At 45.0% G+C, this 21,202-nt stretch overlaps 1 protein-coding gene across 1 annotated transcript; it reads left to right on the top strand.

The window, feature by feature from the left end:
- Positions 1–339: 339 nt before the first annotated feature.
- On the top strand, positions 340–11,468 carry EIF2S2 (eukaryotic translation initiation factor 2 subunit beta). Its single transcript, XM_065691440.1, has 9 exons — positions 340–499; positions 4,958–5,138; positions 6,061–6,164; positions 7,116–7,251; positions 7,585–7,685; positions 8,070–8,218; positions 9,116–9,172; positions 10,173–10,258; positions 10,999–11,468. The coding sequence occupies exons 1-9, from the start codon at positions 485–487 to the stop codon at positions 11,172–11,174; spliced, it is 1,005 nt and encodes a 334-aa protein (XP_065547512.1). The 5' UTR covers positions 340–484; the 3' UTR covers positions 11,175–11,468.
- The last annotated feature ends 9,734 nt before the right edge of the window (positions 11,469–21,202 follow it).

Consider the following 21,202-nt stretch of genomic DNA (forward strand, 5'->3'; position numbering starts at 1 on the left):
TGCCTATGGAGCCGGACGGAGATGCCCTATGGAGCCGGACGGAGATGCCCTATGGAGCCGGACGGAGATGCCCTATGGGGCCGGACGGAGGTGCCTATGGAGCCGGACGGAGGTGCCCTATGGGGCCGCACGGAGGTGCCCTATGGGGCCGCACGGAGGTGCCCTGTGGGGCCGCACGGAGGTACCCTATGGGGCCGCACGGAGGTGCCTGTGGGGCCGGCCGCGCTGAGCTGCTCAACAGCAGCGGCGACCCCGCGGAGCGGCGCCTCAGCAGGCGCCTCCCGGAGCCCGGCAGCGGCGCAGGCGCGGCCCGGGAACGACAACTCCCGCGAGGCGCCGCGGCGGGCGCGCAGGCGCGGGCAGCGGGGGAGGGGAGCGCTGATGCAAGAGGCGAGCGCGGCGGTCGCGGTAACGGCAGGTCTCCGCGCTCCCGCAGCTCCGCTCCGCCGGCCCCCCGCGCCCCGCTCCGCGCCAGCCCGCAGCCATGTCGGGCGACGAGGTGAGACCCGGCAGCCACCGCCGCCGCCGTCGGGGGAGCCGGGCCCGAGGCCTGCGCAGCGGCCGGGGCCGCCGCCATGTGGGCGACCGGGCCTGAGGCCTGCACCCGGCGGCGAGCGCGGCCTCCGCCCCTGGTGCGGAGCCGGCTCCCCGGAGCTCGGCGGGGCGGCGGCGTGCGGGTCCCGCGGCCCCACCGGGAGGCGCCCGCCGCTGCCGGCGCCGAGCAGAGGGGGCTGAGGCTCGGCCGGGTGCGGGGCTGGCGCCTTCCCCTGCTCCTCCCGGCCTCGGCGCGCCGCGGATGCCCCGGGCCGCGGGCGTGGCCTTTCTCCGCGGCTCGTGCGGAGGCCCCAGGCCCGCCGGGAGGCCCCCGAGTTCCGCCGGCGCCGCCTGTGCGGGGCGAGGGCCGGGGAGGGAGGCCGGTTCCCCGCCACTCCTTCCTTAGCGCGTTTCGCGCCCTTCGAGGGATACATGGCGTTTCGTCCGCTTACTTGCGGCTGTTCGGAGCTCCAATGTCTGTGTTTTAGCCCCGAGAGCTCAACACCTACTTCTTAGCAAACGGTCACTTCAGGTTTTCCGCATCCAGTGGTGTTTGCTTAGGCACACATCCAGGGAAGTAAATACATCAGTCTCGGAGAAATCTTCCAAGTGTTGTAGGTGTTGGCACCTTTACTAACCTGATTTCTATTGCTCTTACTGGGAAGGGGAAAGCTTTACGTGTATGAGGTTATAAGCACCCTGGCTGGATGACTGTATAGTGTGTGGGAAACTGCGCTGAGATGGCTGTTGTTGTTCTTGTATCTTCTTTCTGGTGTTGTTCAAAATGCCTGTGTAGCTTGTTCTGAGCAAAGTGATCGCTCTAGCCTTGGACACAGGCAGGTCATGGTTTGTCCTACATAATAAAGGAAAACTAGTGTAATAATTAATGGTAGCTGTGCCTGACTTATTCAGCTGCTTTTAACATCTAGAATGAATGTACAGCATTTTTATGGCTAATTGTGTCCTTGGAACTGCAGTTCTAATTCCTAGGTTGCACTCTGGTTCTGGAAATTAAGACCAGGAATCCTTGCATCAGTTGCTTTCTGTCTCAGGTAATAATAGGTCCGTGAAGAAGTTCATCTAGTTTCTGGTTTGGATTTACTTTTAAGTGTCAGGAACATAATTTTTCTTGCATAATGCATTTGTTCTGACATTGAGGTATCATCAGGAATACCTAGTATAGAATCATAGAAAGGTTGTGGTTGGAAGGGACCTTAAAGCTCATCTAGTGCCAGCCCCCTGCCACAGGCAGGGACACCTTCCGCTAGACCAGGTTGCTCAGAGCCCCATCCAACCTGGCCTTGAACACTATTAGTAAAATTACGTCTCTGGATTGCTTATGTACCAGTCTGACAGAGTAAAATTGGTAGCAGATACCATAGTTGAAGTGTTGCTCTTAGTTCTTCTGGCTAATACACGTGTAAGTCTATAGGCCTTCTGGAACTTCCGTATCTCAGGTTCTTAAGAGCCAGATAGTTTATTACTGACATTAAGTTGGTGAAATTTTAAAGCCAGCTGGCCTATAAAGTTGAGGAGGGTGAAGACATATGAAGACAGACTTGCACCTTGAACTGGTATAGGTGTTTCAAAACCTTGTTTTGTTGCACTGGACTGTAGCTTAAAATTTTCAGGGGTGTGTACAGGACTCCCTGGTAGAAACCTGTATGATTCAGGTGTGACACAGAAGAGGCAATACAGGCTCTATTTGGTTTGCTAAAAATCCTACTAGATAGCTAAAAGATCTTGCCCTGTAGTTTTGTGAAGCTTCAGGAAATAATAGTGAATAATGCTGTTGTTTTGAGCAGCCAGAGGGTTTGGGTCTCAATTGGTCTTAATAACTTTGCGCTCCATCATAGACATCAACTCAGTGTCGTGTAAGGATACCTGAACTAACTTGATCAGTGCAGTCGCTGTCTGCTTTGTAGACGTGCCTGTAGACATGCATGTTTGCTCAGACTGATGAAATGGGATTTACTGTGAGGTGTCCCTGCCCATGGCATGTGGGTTGAAACTAGATGATCCGAAGGTCCTTTCCAGCCCTAACTATTCTATGATTCTAAGTTGGGATTTTGGCTCTGTAGGCATTTGGAATAAGGAGCAGGCATATACAGAGCTGGATATGAGAAGGAACTGTGTGGTCTACAGATGACCCTGTATAGGAATTTAGTTTTGAGGGCAGAAACAGGTATTAAATTTGTAACTGTGTCTACTCAGGAAAAGCATGGGTTTAGTGTGTTTGGGTTGGGAGCTACAGGCCTTTCAGCAGAGGGCCTGCAACTTCCTACAGTTTTTCAGTGCTTAAATGGTATCATAATGCCTCGACTCATCAAACATATACTGCACAGAGACAAGGAACAAAGAAACTTCTGATGTGTATGTCAGAAAGGCAAACCACAGACTAGTTGGTTAACAGGCTGGTTAGTTTATATCATGATTTATTAAAGTGTGTGTGACCCAAGACCCCTGCTTTGTTTTCAAGGCCTTGATGAACACAGACCTCCGTCTCAGGTTGTGGAACTCTTAAATATGTTTCCTGAGAGCAGTTAGCATGTAATGACTAGGTCCTAGGTTTGTAGAAGCTTGTCTTGACCTGACTGGATGGAGTGGACCTTCAGAGCAGTGCACTATTCAAGGCCAGCTACATTGTTTTTTCAGCATTATAACTCCTGCATGTGGAAGTCGTCCTTGTGTGTTAACTTCAGGTTACTTCAGGTGTGCTACTACTGAAGACAAAGCCTGCCTCTCATAGACACAAGATATGCTTTACGGTGGTTCAGAGTGAAAGATGTTTTTCTCTTCACAGAGAGGAGTGATTTGGGGCTGGTGGGCTGATTCCTTCTTGGAAATTAAGATCTAAGCATAATCTTACATGTTCTCACATGGCTAAGCAAACATGAAACTCTTCATAGTCTTGCAAAGCTTCCTTGAAATGAGTCATGATCTTGAAAGTGGTGCTCATGTGCTTGTTCCCAAGGCTGTGTACTCTTGCTGGTGCAGGCAGCTTTCCTTCTGTTTCAGCAGACTTGAGGTTACAAGAGGAAGGCAGCAGACAGTGTAACCGGTTGTGCATATTCTTTGATTACTGTGCATTACAAGAGCATGATTCATACATGATCTGTCTGAGCAGTAGAGGGAACCCTCTGGCAGAACTGCTTTGAAAATCTTTCTAGCACAGTGTGTTCCACTAAAAACACACTCAGCAGTTTGAACGCCTGAAGCGTCAGTGTCCCATGATGCTGTGCTTCATACACCCATAGGTGCCTTGAACAGAGCCTTTATGAAACATATAAGTTTCAGAAAACTGTAAGAATATCGCTAGAATACCATATATAGGAGAATAACAAGTGTGAGGAAAAGACTGCTTTGTGTGGGGAGGGAAACTGCCAGACTGGCAGGGTGCAGCAAACCAAGAAGTTGGAGAGCTGCTCCTCTGATGAAGTGGTGGTATTTTCAGGAGTGAGGGTATTTGTGATGCTGAATTGTAACTGTCTCTGAGAACACTTTTCAATTACTTTGTAAGAAAACCTGGAGAAAGAGTCATTTAAGTCTCTAAAATGGTTTAATGTATTAAATATATACTGTGGTGTGGAAATATGGCCAAGATGTATGTAACAAAGCTGACCAATGGCTATGGTATCAGGCTTGCATCTTTCTCAAGTGGAAAAAAAGTATGAAAAGTTCCTGTGTTGGAAAACTGTGTTAAATATCCAGGTCTGCAGGTGATGAGTAGGTTCAAAGTGAGTCTTGGGGTTAGTGTCTTCTTCACAGTCAGACTAGCTGAGTGAAGCTGCTTCACTGGCTACAGAACTCATTAATAGCTTTTAATCACTTGATCTGAGATTGTTTCCCACCTGTGGGGAAAACGATGAGACCTTCGCTACTTCATAGCACTGAGGGCTGATACAGGTCTTGCTGTATCACCAGCCCCTTCTGGGTTTTTCAGGCTCTAGGGGTATAGATGTGCTTGAAGTTTTTCCTAATGCTGAGTGACTTAGTGATTGCTTGGCACAGTCTTACTTTAAAACTTGAGTCCATAGTGGTAGTAAAATGTAGAAGTAGTTGGTAATTAGTCTGTCAAAGACTTTAATATGTTTTCAGCTGAACTAGTGAGTAGATGGCAGGAAACTTGGACTATCATAGGAAAAGTAGCAGAAGCATTACTCTGTCAAGCAGCCTTCTCTTGTTAACTGTTCACATCAGTTATACTTTGGGACAGGTCTGTGATGTTTCTAAAGAAGTCTCTAATCACCCCTTTGAGTCAACTAACTTGTATTACGTTGTTACAGCTCTAGAAAAGTCCCTAGTGGGGACTGAAGCCAAGAAACTGTTTGGGTAACTGAAGGAATTAGAGAAACTTTAAGGTGTCCTAAATATTAAATGGTAGGTGATTATTACACTGCTAAGGAACTCTTGACTTTTACAGATGATTTTCGATCCCACTATGAGCAAGAAGAAGAAGAAAAAGAAGAAGCCCTTTATGTTGGATGAGGAAGGAGGGGATACACAGGCGGAAGAGACTCAGCAGTCAGAAACAAAAGAAGTTGAACCAGAACCAACAGAAGACAAAGATGTTGAAGCAGATGAAGAAGACAGCAGGAAGAAAGGTAAAGTTAATCCACACAGACAAACTCTCAAAAGTAGTGCTTCTGTATTTTGAGACTACAAGCCCCAGTTCAAGAATTTGGCATCACAGTGTATAATGCTGGGGTTGTAGTTTTTAGAGGCTTGAGCAATAAATACCCTGCTGCCTATTTGGAGGGTGTATTTCTTTCCCGATTGAAATCACACTCACAGGCATACAGCAACCTACCAGTGCTTTCCGAAAATTCCACTGTCCTGACTCAAACAGTTTTTTGTGTGAGGCAATGAAAAGAGAATCCCTAAAATAGTTAGCATGAAGTTTTAAATCTTTTACTTGCAGTTTGTTGCAGTAATTCCACAATTACAATGTTTTTCATTTGAACAATTTAGCAATAGTGTGGGTGACAGAAATATGGTTAAAAGAGTTTCTGGGTTTTGGATGACTATGAATGTGATAACCAGTGTGTTCTTTGAAATCTTTGAGAAAATAAGTTTGTGACTGTGGATATAACCTTGCTTTTTAAATTAAGGCCAGTGTCACTTAAGATGACCTGATTCAGGGATCACCGTTAACTTAAATCCAGTTCGTTGGTAAAATTGGTGCCTACAGTAGATCAGAGAAACTGTACATTCCTCCTACAGTTTCCTTTTCTTTCAGGCTTCTCTAATGTCAAGTAAGTGGTTTCTCTTATACAGCAGAAAGAAGGATTAAGCATTTTACAAAAAAGTATGAAAATATGCTTAGCACATGCAGAAACTGTAAAATAGCATTGAGGTATTTGGGGTAGATGGAGTGACCTCTTTAAAACCTGAAGGATATCTATAAGGGCTACAGACCATTGCTTATGTCTTACTGTAATGTTTTGAACATTTGGATGTAAATTAAAAACCTTAAAGCCTAAACTGTTCCTGCAGTTACACTTCTTTTGGCAATCCTGTTTTTAGATGCAACAGATGACCTGGATGATTTAAACTTCTTCAATCAAAAGAAAAAGAAGAAAAAAACAAAAAAGATATTTGATATAGATGAAGCAGAAGAAGGTTTAAAGGTTTGTTTTTATAACTAGGCCATCTCCTCTATGGCTGAAAACTTTCTTGCTTTCATTTTTTCAGGATTGGCAGTGCAGGAGCTGTTCTGAGTCTGTCATTGTGTCTTAGTGCAGTTAATGATGAAACTTAGATTTCTCCATGTCTTTCATATGTAGTAGGTTCTGTTGAACAAGTTGCTCCTGCAGGGAGTGAAAAAAACCTAACTGATCTGTGCAATGAGCAAGTAATTCTGCCATCTGTAGTGAGTGCTGACTGGCATCAATGTTAATTATCTTTGGGGTGAGAGAAGTAAATGGATGTTAGAAGGCACGCTCAGAATAGTCCTCTGAAGGCCAGCCCTTTAAAAAAAGGGTATATATCTGCTAAAAAATCTGTTTTTACTCTGGTGTTTTCTTTACAAGTGATTTGCAACTGTTCTGTGTTCCAGAAGGTGTATGAGATATTTTTACTTTTCCCAAGTTTTATTCCAGATTGTGTTTTTGTACCATGTGTCAGTGTACTTGGCAAGCCCAGAGAGCAAGAGGACAGTGAAATGTTATATGTGAACCTCTTCTTTAGATTCTGCCTTTTGGGGAAAAAAATGTCTCTCTGATCTGCTCCAGACAGACAAAATACTTGGTCTGAGTTCTGTACATGTGCAGAATTGTGATAACAAGTTGGACTAGCTGCAGGTACTAGCACAGGTGTGCCTTACCTTACTGCCTGGCATGTAGAGTGTTTTGTTCTCTGCCTCTAGGTAAGTATAGCATGACCTTGTTGCTGACCTGCCAAGTTAGATCAGAAGGTAAAAATCTGGCCCTGCTTCATGGTAGTAGTGCAGTAGTGTCAGGATTGTGATGGATATTATTAGTACTCATCTAATATAGTGTGCTGCTAGTATGTTTCTAATGCTGTACAATGGAAATTTTTGTTCTAATACTGTGAACTATAGTGGTACTGTTTCTTTGCAGGACTTGAAAATTGAAGGAGATGCGCCAGAGGCAGTAGAACCTGAAGATGACCTTGATATCATGCTGGGCAATAAAAAGAAGAAGAAGAAGAATGTGAAGTTTCCAGATGAAGATGAGATAATGGAGAAGGATGAAGGTAAAAGTGTAATCTGGCTCAGCGAGATGTTGAAAGTGAAGCATAGTCCATGTTGTAGGTGAATAAGTTCTGTTAAAGTGCCTTTTTTGTTTTCAAAATTTGTTTTATTACCTATACCCACTACATTTATCAGAAAAATGATCTATAAAAGCACTGTATAAATTTTCTGTAACTGGTGGTGTCAGAAGTAGGCAGACAGAGAAGACTTGTGTCCACATTGCAGTGGAATCTTCTTTGATACTCCTTTAGAAATGGTGTAAGCAGGAGGTTAAAGAATGTTTCTTTACTCCATTCTTTTCTTGTTAATGAATACCAAACAACTTTCTTTTACAGCTTTTGAGGATGAAGATAGCAAAAAAGATGATGGAATTTCTTTTAGCCTTCAGTCAGGACCTGCATGGGCAGGCTCAGAAAGAGACTACACATATGATGAGGTAGTGTTCAAAAGTCTTTTTCCACATTGATGTGCAAAAGTAGAGCAGAGCCTTATGCTCATGTCGTATTTGTAACTTAAAGGAGCAGAAGCTCGTATCACAGTTAATTTTTGTATAGGGCAGTATTAGTGATAGCTAAAACAGCTCTGCTAATAGGCTGAGGTACTTGTAGATATGAAGTAAGCACTTGGAAAAACAGTTTTTATGTTTTGCATTTATCAGAACATTTTGAAGTGTGTGTTAAAAAGCATGTGGGGAGATGCTAATGGGCAAAGACAGTCTAATACTCATTGGGAACACTGTTTCAGGTGGTTTTTTAGAAGTGATGTACTTTATTTGAGAACTACAAGATACTCATCTTGATGTGAATCCCTCTTTTGGCAGCTGCTCAATAGAGTATTTAACATCATGCGGGAAAAAAACCCGGATATGGTAGCTGGAGAAAAGAGGAAATTTGTCATGAAGCCTCCGCAGGTTGTAAGAGTAGGGACCAAGAAAACATCTTTTGTCAACTTTACAGATATCTGCAAATTGTAAGTTTCCCCTTTTACTCCCAGGAGTAGCAGATAAACGCACTTTTCTGTGCTGTTGGCTGTTGTGTTGAGTGCATGTTTTCTGGCCAAAGAATGGCAAACCAGATGGAAGCTCACAGTAATTTCAGTCATACTGCTTATTGCTTCTGTATTTCTCTGCAAGAACATATTTATGAAGGTGGTTTATTGGATAATTTCTTATTTTATATCATGGAAATGGTAGACTTGCTACATGGGCCTCATGGACTGAAACTAAACCTTTTGTGATTTCACTGCCTCCTATCAAGTGTAGCTGATACTTATTTGCAAGTCTTAGGCAAGAGGGTGGGGAAAATTCTTTGATTTGAGGTAGCTCCAAATACATTTCTCTTGGTAAATGCTATGGAAATCAGTATTTCCCCCTGCCCATCCCCCCCCCACCCCCCCGCTGTTTTCTGCAGTGCTTTCTATGTCGTAATAATTTCTTGTGAAGGTAGTTCTGTTCTTAGTGGGTACTTACAGGAATCCATACTGGTTTTGTTTCGTAAGTGTGCTAGAAAACAGTCCTGGTAAAATGACACTGAAGAGCTAGGTAGTGCACTAAAGTGAATTTTTAAGGGCAGTTAGCAGTACTTGTTTCAGGGAATGGCAGGGAGACTGGAGAGTAAAAATAGAAAAATCTCAAATAGAAAACTTACTTTCAACAGTTACTGTAATTGTGGGGGGGTGATGGTGGCTTTTTTTTGTTGTGGACTGTTCAGCTTTCTCAGTCATTGCCTATGCTCTTTGGTGCAGGCCTTCTGGCACTGCCTCTGTTTAAACTTGATAATTTAAGGCCATTTTAGCTTGCCTAGTCCTGTATAAATACCAGCTTTCCCTGGAAGGGGAAGGTTAAACATATTCTTACTTTATTTTTAGATTACATCGTCAGCCAAAACATCTCCTGGCGTTTTTGTTGGCAGAATTGGGCACAAGGTAAGGTTACTGGGCTGTGTATGTGCTCGTGCATGTTGGAAACAAGGGCAGTATGGTTGACATTGTCTTGGGTTTCTATATTTACTTGAACATCAGGCTTTTCTTCCATGCACTTAGATGCTGTGCTGAGTGATTGAAGAGACACCATCTTAGGGAAGAGGTACAGAGGCAATCTATTAAGTCCCAGGGAAGAGTCTGGATAAGGCTTTGAACTCCCTCTTTGGGACCTTTCCCAAAGATGCTGTGATAGCAGAGCTGTGTGTCAGAGTTGCTGAGGATGTCTCTGTGGCTCATTTCAAGCTGAGGCTGATGATGGGTAGCTAAGGAAGAAAGAATGCCTGACTGCCTAATGGTGGGTCTTGTGGGCCTGTTGCTAGTTATTCTGTCTAATGCTGCAGTTAAATCCACCTGTTTTAACATAAAACCTTACTGAAGATCTCATGGCATGGTGGTGTACTTTCTGGTTGTCTAGTCATTGCTGTTTTGTAGGCTACAGTGTTGGTATATGTAAACACAGAGAATCAAGGAGTCTGGTTGCAACGTTATATAACAAATGCCCATTTGATTGGGCTTTGGGGTATCTTCAGCTCCAGATGACTCAGAAACCATAATGTGAAAAAACATTGAACTTACTACATCCAAATGGCTAGAAAAGGGTCTTACTATTCATATTAACCTTACTAGAGGGTTGTCTTGGTCACTTCTAAGCAGGTATTAATTTCCAGTTCTGTAAAGCTCTTCTGATGTGGTTAACTATGAGGCTGATCTCTGCTGGAGTTTGCCTTTAATGCATTGAGGGTTATGTTTGGACAAAACTTCCTGTAGGCTTTTAAGTGCCTTCCTTTTTTTTCCCATTTTTTCCCCAAAGTAATTCTGGCTTACTCTTACCTTGAAGAATGCATCATTATCTTGCTTCATGTTGTTTTACACTTGTTTCATGACTTCTTTCAATGCTTGACATCTTCTGCAAATTAAGTAATTGATTTTTCTTTCAAATTAGTGGCTCAATAGACGGTAACAACCAACTTGTAATCAAAGGAAGATTCCAGCAAAAACAGATAGAAAATGTCTTGAGAAGATATATCAGTAAGTAAAACTCCTTTATCCATTACTGATTTTTCTCTGAGCCTTTTTGATGACCAGTGGCCCACATGTGTGTGAATACTGTGGAGGTTCTGTGCTAAGAAGCTACAACTTTGTTGCAGCTTTACAATGGAATAATGCAGGTACAGGTGGTTCTACCCTGGTTTTAATCACATAGGTTGTACTCTGTCCTGGCACTAAAACATACCAAGGAAAACAGAGCATTTGGGAATTGCGTGTTGGCTCCTGATTTTCATCTCTTTGTGTTGAGGACTATGGAAAACAGTGATTGTTAATGTTAATTTTGTGTTCTTGAAATGTTTAATTTAATTTGTTGTACACAGTAATTAGCAAATACGTTGTACCTGTCACAGAGTGCTTTTCAAAGTACTACAGATTATATGTAACAAAATGTACTTCTTTAATGTTCTGTGTGTCCCAGAGTTGCTGTTTCAGCAGAGGAAGTTATGGAAAGCCAGTGGGAAATCTTAACTAGTGGTTGTTGTTTTTAAAGCACCAGTGTCAGCCCTTAATGTTCCATCTGAAACCTAGTCTTTATTAACTTGGGAATTAAAGGGAATTTTTTGGTTGCCTCAGCCTCTGGTTTTCATAGTAAGCCACTTCTGAGTAAATGCACTTGAACAGCCTTTCAAGGCAACTGTTAAACTAAGGGCTGAAGAAGTGGCGACTTGTCTGCTGACAATGCATGATCTTTTAACTGCCACTCAATTCCTTTTCTACAGAGGAGTATGTCACCTGTCATACGTGTCGGTCACCGGACACAATCCTACAGAAGGACACCAGATTATATTTCTTGCAGTGTGAGACCTGCCACTCTCGCTGCTCCGTCGCCAGCATCAAAACTGGTTTCCAGGCTGTCACAGGCAAGAGAGCACAGCTCCGTGCCAAAGCTAACTAGTTTGCTAATCAACACTGGATTTTGCAAAGTGTTCTGGGGAGATATGACTGGACAGGTTTACAATCGGAATGGATTTACCATTGTATTAAAACAAGATTGTAAAAACTACAAGAAATTTGGCTTTTGATTGGTCTGTGAAATCCTTGCAAGATGCAGATCCTCAAGCTGTTCACATACATTTGCTCATTGAATATATTTTACCAACTGTAAGGAACGTGATGGGAAAGGAGGTGCTTTTTAATCCATTCGGAGTTCTGTAAAACACAAGATAAATTAAAGATACTATAACAGTGAGTGTCTATGATTTGGATTTTTCCTTCAGTTTCCTCTTTTAAACAGCTCATGGGAATGGTTGGCATGTTGTTCTGCAGATCATATCACTGAACTATGTCCAAGACCCAGAATAAAGTTTAAGATAAAGGTTATTTTGCTTTTACATAACAAGCTTATTTTTAGTTTAGGGTGTCATTAAACAGAGAAACCAGTCACAGAAAATCACAGGGGTGATACACCAACGTGAGAGAACTGCTCATGCTTTTACAGCCACATTTATAGGGGATGCCTTTGCACAAAAAGTGACATCAGGACTTGTTGATAACTGCTTAATCAGGCAGAATGTAGCTCTGAAATAGTTCAGACACCATATTGATGCTGAATTTTAACAGAATTGTACTGTAAGCTTTCATAGTGTCATAGTACTCGATTTTGCAATTTCTAATAGAGAAATGTTTTTATTTCTTAAGTCCTGCACTCTTCACTTTAAAAAGAATCTAACTAAATGCAGCAAAAAACCTTAAGTATCAGTAACATCATTTTATGATGGCTGCAGCACACTGTCTTATATAAATCTTGAATTTGCAGAAGATACTGCCAAGTAGTTTGAGTTGTAAACTAACACATTATGCTTCTTGCTCCTAATGTGCACTTCTCTTTGCTCCAGCCACTATCACTACTTCTAGAGGACATGCCCAATGCTGTCCTAACTAGTTTTTTCTAGTGCTGTAGAGATTTTGTTACAGCTGCCAAGTACAAAGGTGCAACCAGGGAGGAAAGTCCCTCTTGAGTACCCTGAATGGGACAGTTTTCATTAGAATTGCCAAGGACATGGTGTAGTAGCTCAGGACCCCGGGCACCCATCCCTGCAGGTAAGCAGAGTAGCCTCCCCAGAGAAAATGGTCATCATTTGCTGAATGCAAATATCAGAAACTGAAGGGTTTCTACCAAGTTTCAATCTTTGTATGTATGTTAATACAGAACACAGTCTTGCCGGGAAGTCATCTACTTGCTATTTGAAAACCTGACAGCACTGTAAGGCAAAAATCAAGGATTTATGATTGGTTTCTTAAAAGCATTTTGAATTTCAAGTGAGCTATAACTAATGTTGGATGTATCTTTAAGTGAATAAAGCCAGGATCAGTGCCTCTTGTAACATTATTGTTGTATTGTTTTTTCTCTAGCAAATAGGCATTCTCCTGTTGGAAGTAAAACCATTTGGAGAAATGCTAGTTGCCTTTTCGTTTCGGTGACTTGCTATTGGGACACACTGAAAATAGCTGAGGCCAATGGTACTTTGTTTTTAAATGCTTGCTTTTTCCTGGGTCACATACCTTTAACATACTAGTGCATTAAATACGAAGTTTGACTTCAAGTGTATTTGGATCAAAAAGATGAATTTAATACATCAATAAATGTTCAACCCTGTGAGCTCTCCTAGCTCACAAAAGAGCTTTATAGGTGTATCTTAAAGATGTATTTTGAGTCTGCATGAAATCCTGAAGGTTTGGATGACTAGTATCTGAGTGCAACATCCTGAGCTGTAGACTCTTAATGATGTGGAATAACCTCACTGATGCATGAGAAGTTCTGTGTTTAGGAGTAGAGTTGATTTGGTTTTAATGTTTTTAAATTACCTTCCAGCCCGCATTCAGAGTGGATATAATTTGCCACAGGGGTGGTGTGAACACAAGCACTTCTTGCTGCTTGTAAGGGTGGTGTAAGTTTGAAGTGCAGTTGTGTGTTCAGAGGCAATAGGGTTTTGTACTTAAGTGGAATCTAAGTAAGCAGCTAAGGCTGGAGTCTACTAGAGTAAGGTGGTAGCTTTGCCTTGGATCTGCATGCAGGCATGTGTTTGGAGGCAGACAAACTGTGTTCCTCCATGCTTCGTGAGCTGGAAATTGGCTGTGTGGTACTGATGGAGGTGTGGGAGCCAGACTTATTTTTTTTCAGGTACTGAAACACAGAGCAGAATGGAATTTGTGTTTGAATGGTTGGGGAGGAGCTTGGGAGCTAACAAAGAGCATAGAGATGCAATTGTGTTGCTCCTCTCCATGTCTCCTGCCATGGCCAGAGTGCTTGTACATCTTATCTAAGTAATTGAAGCTGTTGCAGGTCATAGAATCATAGAAACAGAATCAAAGGTCTGTTCCTTTCATGTTTTCCAGCCCAGAATAAGCAAAAGAAATTCTGAGGCTTGTCATGGAAGGTCCTGGCAGAATTATATGGAAAACATTTTGCTGTCAGCCTGAGCTTTACTGATACTATAGAATAAAATGCTTTGGGTTGGAAGGGACCTTAGAGACCATCTTGCTCCAAACCCCTGCCACAGGTAGGGACACCTACCACTAGAGCAGCTTGCTCCAAGCCCCTGTGTCCAACCTGGCCTTGAGCACTGCCAGGGATGGGGCAGCCACAGCTTCTCTGGGCACCCTGTGCCAGCGCCTCAGCACCCTCACAGGGAAGAGCTTCTGCCTAAGAGCTCAGCTCAGTCTCCCCTCGGGCAGGTTCAAGCCATTCCCCTTGGCCTGTCCCTACATGCCCTTGTCCCAAGCCCCTCTCCAGGTTTCCTGCAGCCCCTTTAGGCACTGGAGCTGCTCTCAGGTCTCCCCTTCAGGAGCCTTCTCTTCTCCAGCTGCCCCAGCCCAGCTCTCTCAGCCTGGCTCCAGAGCAGAGCTGCTCCAGCCGTCACAGCATCTCCATGCTCTCCTCTGGCCTCGCTCCAGCAGCTCCACGTCCCTCTTGTGCTGCTGCCCCAGAGCTGGATCAGGGCTGCAGGGGGGGTCTCCCCAGAGCACAGCAGAGGGGCAGGATCCCCTCCCTGAGCTGCTGCTCACGCTCTGGGGGTGCAGCCCAGCACATGGGGGAGGGGTTCTGGGCTCAAGGACTCACTGAAGCCGGGTCATGGGGAGCTTCTCCTCACCCAACACCCCAAGTTCCTCCTCAGGGCTGCTCCATCCAGTCTCTCCCAGCCTGTGTTTGTGCTGAGGATTGCCCTGACCCATGGGGAGGGTCTTGCACTTGGCTTTGCAAAACTCCATGAGGTTCTCATGGTCCCACCTCTACAGCCTGTCCAGGTCCCTCTGGATCCCATCCCTTCCCTGCAGTGTGTTGACCTCACCACACACCTCAGTGTCATCAGCAAACTTGCTGGGGATGCTCAATCCGCATGTCCATGTCGACAGAAAAGATGCTAAACTGCACTGGTCCCAACACCTGAGGGATGCTGCTTGTCCCTGGTCTCCACTTGGACATGAAGCCACTGACCACAACATGAGACCATCCAGCCAGTTCTTTATCTACTGAGTGGTCTACCCATCGAATCCATGTCTCTCTAATTTAGAGCAAATGATGTTGTGCAGGACAGTGTCAAGAACCTTGACAAGGAACATGACATCAATCTCTACGCCAGGTAACCAGGACTCCCTTTTCCTTCCAGAGGGGGCCCATGTTTTCCCTGTTTACCACCGACATACCTATAGAAGTTTTCCTCTGCCTGGCTCTGTCCAGATGTAATTCTGTCAAGGCTTTAACTTTCTCAGCCTCTTCCCTGGCTGCTCAGACAATTTCTTTATGTTCCTCCCAGGCTACTGTTCTGGCTTCCATGCTCTGTAGGCTTCCTTCTCATGTTGGGGTTTGTCCAGAAGCTCCATGTTCATCAGTGCAGTCTTCCTTCCATCCTTGCCTGAATTCCTCTTTGCTGGGATGTGTCAGTTCTGAGCCTGTAGGGGATGATCCTTGAGTATTAACCGGCTTTCTTGGACCTCTCTTTCCTCCAGGGATTTATCGCATGGGATACAGCAGAAGCAGTTAGAACAGATAGAACAGAACAATCTTTGTCTAGAACAAAGATTTTGTCAAAGCAGTAGTATTTCTGTCCATCAGAAAGGGTGTAAAGAAGGAGAAGCATTTATAATTGCCATTGGGAGTGGGGATTTCTGATTCATACTGGGTGTCATTAGTGCCTGTGGGTCACCACATACTGTGTCCTTCTGCCATGTACACCACTCCCTAAGATCCCTGGTTTGTGTCAGTTGTGGGCCTGCTTGTCAGGGAAACTTGGTCAAATACAACTGTAAGCAAGAGGAAAAAGCAACGTTCAAAGCTGCTGCTGAAAACAGGACAAGGTTTGTCACGAGTTGCATTGGATGTTCTGCTGTAGTCAGGCAAAAACGCGCATGATGGTATCTAGTGGAGGTACAGAAATAGAAACAGCAGGAAAGCTCAGAAAGTCAAGAGTGTGATGCTGATGGCTGTGATTCGTTAGAATTTATCTGTTAATCTTTTAAATGACATTTCCCCAGCTATCTGTTCTGCCTCTTTGCTCATTTGTTTCCTAGAAGTTTATTCCAGATTACCAGGCTAATAGAAGAGTATCCAAGCAAATGAGAGGCCAAGCTTTGAGAAAGAATTGAAGACAGATGTTTAACAGCAAACTGCAGCTGCACAAGCTGCCAGTTCAGCTGTAAGAACAAGCTGCGACACTACACCGCTTCCAAAATGCTTGCTTTTTTGTTTTCAGTTTGGTTTTGCCATAGTAAAGCTTAGTCCCATGTTGCCTGAGTAGCAGAATACGATCTTCTGTAGCGCTCTGTTGGACAAGTGGTTGCTCTCCCAGTAGGTGGGTTTGTGCCTGGCTGCTGCAGTGCAAGCTCTTCCCTGAGCAGCCTATGTCTGGCCCCTGCCAGAGGCAGGACATCAGTCTGGATGTACATCCAACCCTGGATGGTAAGATTGGGTTCACTTACCCTGGTTCTGAGCTCTCCTGTTAACTGTTGTTCTTCCAGCTCATTCTGCCCTTTCTGCTTCACCTTCCTCATAAATGATGGGAAAATGGGCAGTTTGGTATCCCTGAAGGAAAATGGTCAGGAACAGGTTGCAGACAGTGCTCATGTACTGGGACAAGCTTGCCCTGATGAAAGCCTCCCTTGGGCTTTTCCAGCAGTGCAAAGGCAGCCTACCGCTTAAGTCTGCACATGTTTGGATTCTCACAATGTTCATGGGGATCAGCCAGGGTTAGGTTGGACCTATATGGCTCTACCTCATATTCTGCTTTCTGCAGCAGAATAGGGGCATTTGGGCAGTTAACCTAAATCGTGGCTCGGTCTAGGCCCAGGTGTCTGTCAGCTGTGGGAAAGCATTTCTTAAATGGCTCTGATTTGGGCTAATAGCTAAAAGGGTGTTGGATAAACTATAAAATCCTATGGTGAGAAGGCAGCACAATTCCACATTTCCTTTCCCTCAGTGTGCGCGTTTCAATGCAGAGAGCTGATGGAGAAGAAAGGTTACTCTGATCCTGATGCTTTTGAAGGCAGACATTTCCTGGAAACTGGGGAATCCTAAAGAGAAACAGGTTCAAGGATTCTTGCTGATCTTTACAGGAGAAGCTCTACCTCCCTTATAGAACTTTTGGTTTGAAGGGACCTCATCTGGCTCCAGTCCCTTGACTAAGAAATCCTTTGTTTTCAGTTCTTTCTATAGTCCCTAATGAAGACAGGGAAGTGCCTCCAGAGGCAATTCGGTCTCTTAGTTTTTAGGAAGAGTTTAGGGAGACTGTGCTTTTACTGTAGGCGTTTCAACATAGATTAATATAGCTAAGATACACAGATGTATTCACATAGGTATTACACACACGTATACACACTGTGCATTCTTATATATCCTCTATATGGAGTATGGCTGAACCTGTGTTAGTCTCTGTCACAAGCCCAAGGGAGCAACCGTAGTAGAAGCAGAAATTTAAGCTGGCCCTGGAAGCACCTTGCTGCCTGATGGATACGAGGAATTGGCTTTTCCTTGTGGAAAGAGAAATGCTTTCTCCCTTCCTTTCTGCTTGTGACTGTAACACCAGTCTTGCTCCTCGCTGTGTGAGCCTGCTGTTCATCCTATTTTCTTCTTTGCGTATTGCAAATAACAGCATATTTCTGGAATAAAACAGTCATAACTTCACATCTGTGTTATTAATAATTTTGCTGCTAAATACCCAGCTGAAATGGGTAGTACCATGGAGAAATGCCCCCCTCTTCAGCCCATTGCATCTTCCACAGTGGGTCTCTGGGCTCGCAGAGACTTGGGGTTTTCTAACACAGAAGCAGCTCCCTTAATTCTACATTCTTTACCAAAACGACTTAGTTTTAAAAGCTTTGTTTCTTTCCCCAGTATTGCTTTGGGCAATTATCCCATGGAATTTGTGCATTTGTTTCTTCCATGTGGGAACATTGCACTCGGGGTGGAGTGGGACTGTGTGACTGACGGCAAAACGTATTTGTGAACTAATTGTCACCAGTGTTACGTGACACAGCTGGATCTTGTTTCTAATGTACCTTAAAATGCTCTTGTGCTAATACGCATTTTCATTAAAAAAGAAAAAGGGAGCTTTATTGCTGTTGTTACAGGGAGGAAAGCTTGATGTAATTCATCTTGAAAACAAGGCAAGGAAAAAGTAGGGTTTAGTTCTTTTTAATTTTGTGGACTGAAATGCCTTTCTGTACTGCTCATGGTCCTCAGAGCCTGCTGCAGGCCTTGTGCTGTGCCCTTGTTCAGCACCAAAACTGCCTTTTTTTCCACCATGAACATGAAAAAAAGAGTCCTGAGAAATGTGAGCTCACTTGAAATGAAGCTTAAAGAACTTTTCTTTGCTGCGTTGTCTCTACACTTTCGGACACCCTCACACAATGGGTTGCTCTCCTGCAAGTCCCAGCCAGCAGAGTGGATTGCATTTCTTTCATCGGCAGGAGCTGTGCGAAGATCTCTTGTGTTCTCTTGACATCGTTATTTACACTCGTACCCTACTCTATTGCTCTGTGGTGTCCATTGAGGTCCCCCTGGCACTGAGGCCGCCTGGGGCTGGCTGTGTAGTCTCCAATTTTTTGTACGTGAAAATTTGTTTTTATTTCCAGGCCTGGTCCATTTTCTCAGATTCATTTAAGCTGTGTGCTGAAACACATTGTTTGCCTCTACACTTTGTTGTGGGTGAGGCAGGCGGCCATTAATTCCTGCCCCCAACCAAGAACATGTTCAGGCTTAAAGAATGATGAGTGCTCATCTATGCCCCATCCCTGGAAGTGCTCAAGGCCAGGCTGGACACAGGGGCTTGGAGCAAGCTGCTCCAGTGGAAGGGGTCCCTGCCCGTGGCAGGGGTTGGAGCTGGGTGAGCTTTAAGGTCCCTTCCGACACAAACCAGTCTGGGATTCTATGAGTGTGCTGGGGCTGGGGCCGTGTCTGTGCTTTATGGTGATGCTGTGGGCGGAGAGGTGTCTTCTGAGGTGGCCAAAATCAGGAGACAGGATGCTTTGGCCTATGTGGGTATGAAGCAGATCTGCCTAGCAGTGTGGAGAAGACCAAGCTGGAGCACAGGGTGAAGATGAGTGGATGTCCTAGCCATGCTGCCCAGCCTGTCCTCCTCTCCCTGAATGGCTCAGGAGCAACCAGCAGAAAGAGCCCCCAAGCAAACATGGGGAGCACCATTGTGGCTCGGAGCCCATCCTGCCTGTGCTAACCTCCCCTCTGCAGCCCAGCATCCCCCACTGGCATCTCGCAACTCCTGCTGCCACCACAGTGGTCCTGCTCCTGCTGTTTTAGCAGTGATGGAGCTGTGGTCGTCCCTATGTAGCAGAAAGGAGTACTACTGTGGAGGCTGAAGGGTCCTTGAATACAGAAAGGAAACACACAGTTAATGACAAAATAAGATTAAACATGATGTATATATGCTGGAGGGAAGGGATGCCATCCAGAGGGACTGCCACACAGAAGGCTGCATGGAGACCTCAGAGCAGCCTTCCAGTATCTGAAGGGGGCCTATAGGGATGCTGGGGAGGGACTCTTCGTCAGGGACTGTAGTGACAGGACAAGGGGTAACGGGTTAAAACTGAAACAGGGGAAGTTTAGATTGGATCTAAGGAGGAAATTCTTTCCTGTTAGGGTGGTGAGGCACTGGAATGGGTTGCCCAGGGAGGTTGTGAGTGCTCCATCCCTGGCGGTGTTAAGGCCAGGTTGGATGAAGCCTTGTGTGGGATGGTTTAGTGTGAGGTGTCCCTGCCCATGGCAGGGGGGTTGGAACTGGATGATCTTGAGGTCCTTTCCAACCCTAACTATTCTATGATTCTATGATTCTATTAGGCAGGTATGCAAATGCCACAGAGGATAAACAGAAATGCAATCAGAAAGGTAGCGACTGTGTGTGCAGAGGTACTAGCTCTGGGTTAGTATTCCTGCTGTCTTGAAATACTGTCTTTTGAGAGCTCTGCTCTTAAAAAAGGTGACTGTGTATATCAGGTTTACCTTTCTAATTTGGACTGTGATGCCCAGTGCACTATGCTTTGCCTGTTACACATTGAATGTTTTTCAGAGGAGCATGATATTCACAGTGGGTCTTGTATATTCATAGCCTTGTGGGTTGAAATAGTGCTTAAAAGGAAGCAGGAAACCAGAGGAAGGGGAGAAGGGAGTGCTGTGAGGAGCATGGGAATGAGTCCGAAATAGGAACTAACAGCCCACAGCTACAGCCCATCTCTTTGCATTCTCATCGAGTGCTCTGTCACACCATCTCTGTGGCCAGCCTTTGTCTTCTGAAGTACTGAAAGGATTAGACTATATAAAATCTTTTATTTCCCCACTGGGTGCTGTCTGTATATTTTCTATTGCCACATACGAATTAAGGTATGAGCAGGGTTTTTCCAGCTCTCAGTTGGGTTCTTTGTATATCCTCTGTGTGGTCATTTTCTCACCATCTTTACTGGCTCAACAGACTCTTTGAGCTGGTCGCTGCCATGTGTTTAGCAATTCTCCAAGGCAGACATTCTCCACACGCAACCAATGGTGATGACAGCAAAAGCTGGATGTCTCAAGAAAAATCCCATCCTATTAGGATAATTCCTTTTCCCCTTTCTCATCTCATCTATCTTGATGCACTCTCTTTGTGTCTCCTTTGGGTGAACCGCTGGGGCTGCGAGCACAAGGAGGAGGTGCAAGCTGGGATCAGTGGGAAATTCTGACGAACCCTCCCAAACTGCCAGGTCTGGAGCGCAAGTGGTGTTTGCCTCCATACCTGTTGCAAGCGAGGGTGAAGGGATATATAAGAAGACTCTGCAGGTTAATGTATGGCTACGTGACTGGTGCCAAAGGCAGGGGTTTGGGTTTTTCAGTCACGGGCTGCTGTATGGGACACCTGGTTTGCTGGTGACAGGCGGGATACACCAGTCCCAGAGAAGAAAAAGGGTTTTGGGGCAGGGGTTAGCAGGGCTTATTGACAGGGCTTTAAACTAGTTAGGAAGGGGGGAGGGGATTTAACAGGGCCTGTTGGGGACAAGCCCAAGAGGAACATGCTAGGGATTGAAGGGTGGCGGGCTAAGGAGGACTATCAATCTCTTGTTTCACTTGTGGGAAAGGATAGCTCTTTAGACCCTGTCCCGCAGGGGAAAAAGGGTACTAGGACTGGCTCCCTGAAATGCCTGTACACCAATGCACGCAGCATGGGGAATAAACAGGAGGAGTTAGAAGTCTGTGTGCGGGCTAAAGGTTATGATCTAGTGGCGATTACAGAGACATGGTGGGACAGTTCACATGACTGGAATGTGGTCATGGATGGCTATGTCCTTTTTAGGAAAGATAGGTCAGCGAAGCGAGGTGGTGGAGTGGCTCTTTACGTGAGAGAGCAACTAGAATGTATTGAGTTCTGTCCGGGGTCGGATGAGGAGCAAGTGGAATGTCTGTGGGTACGAATCAAGGGGCAGACTGGCACGGGTGATACAGTTGTG

This window comes from Lathamus discolor, chromosome 11 (genome assembly GCF_037157495.1).
Source record: "Lathamus discolor isolate bLatDis1 chromosome 11, bLatDis1.hap1, whole genome shotgun sequence".
Taxonomy (NCBI): domain Eukaryota; kingdom Metazoa; phylum Chordata; class Aves; order Psittaciformes; family Psittacidae; genus Lathamus; species Lathamus discolor.

Bases quoted from the DNA above. Each gene is read 5' to 3' on its own strand.
- EIF2S2 (XM_065691440.1), top strand. The intron at 9,173-10,172 runs GTAAGGTTACTG...CTTTCAAATTAG, and splicing joins TTGGCAGAATTGGGCACAAG to TGGCTCAATAGACGGTAACA. The intron at 10,259-10,998 runs GTAAGTAAAACT...CCTTTTCTACAG, and splicing joins TGTCTTGAGAAGATATATCA to AGGAGTATGTCACCTGTCAT.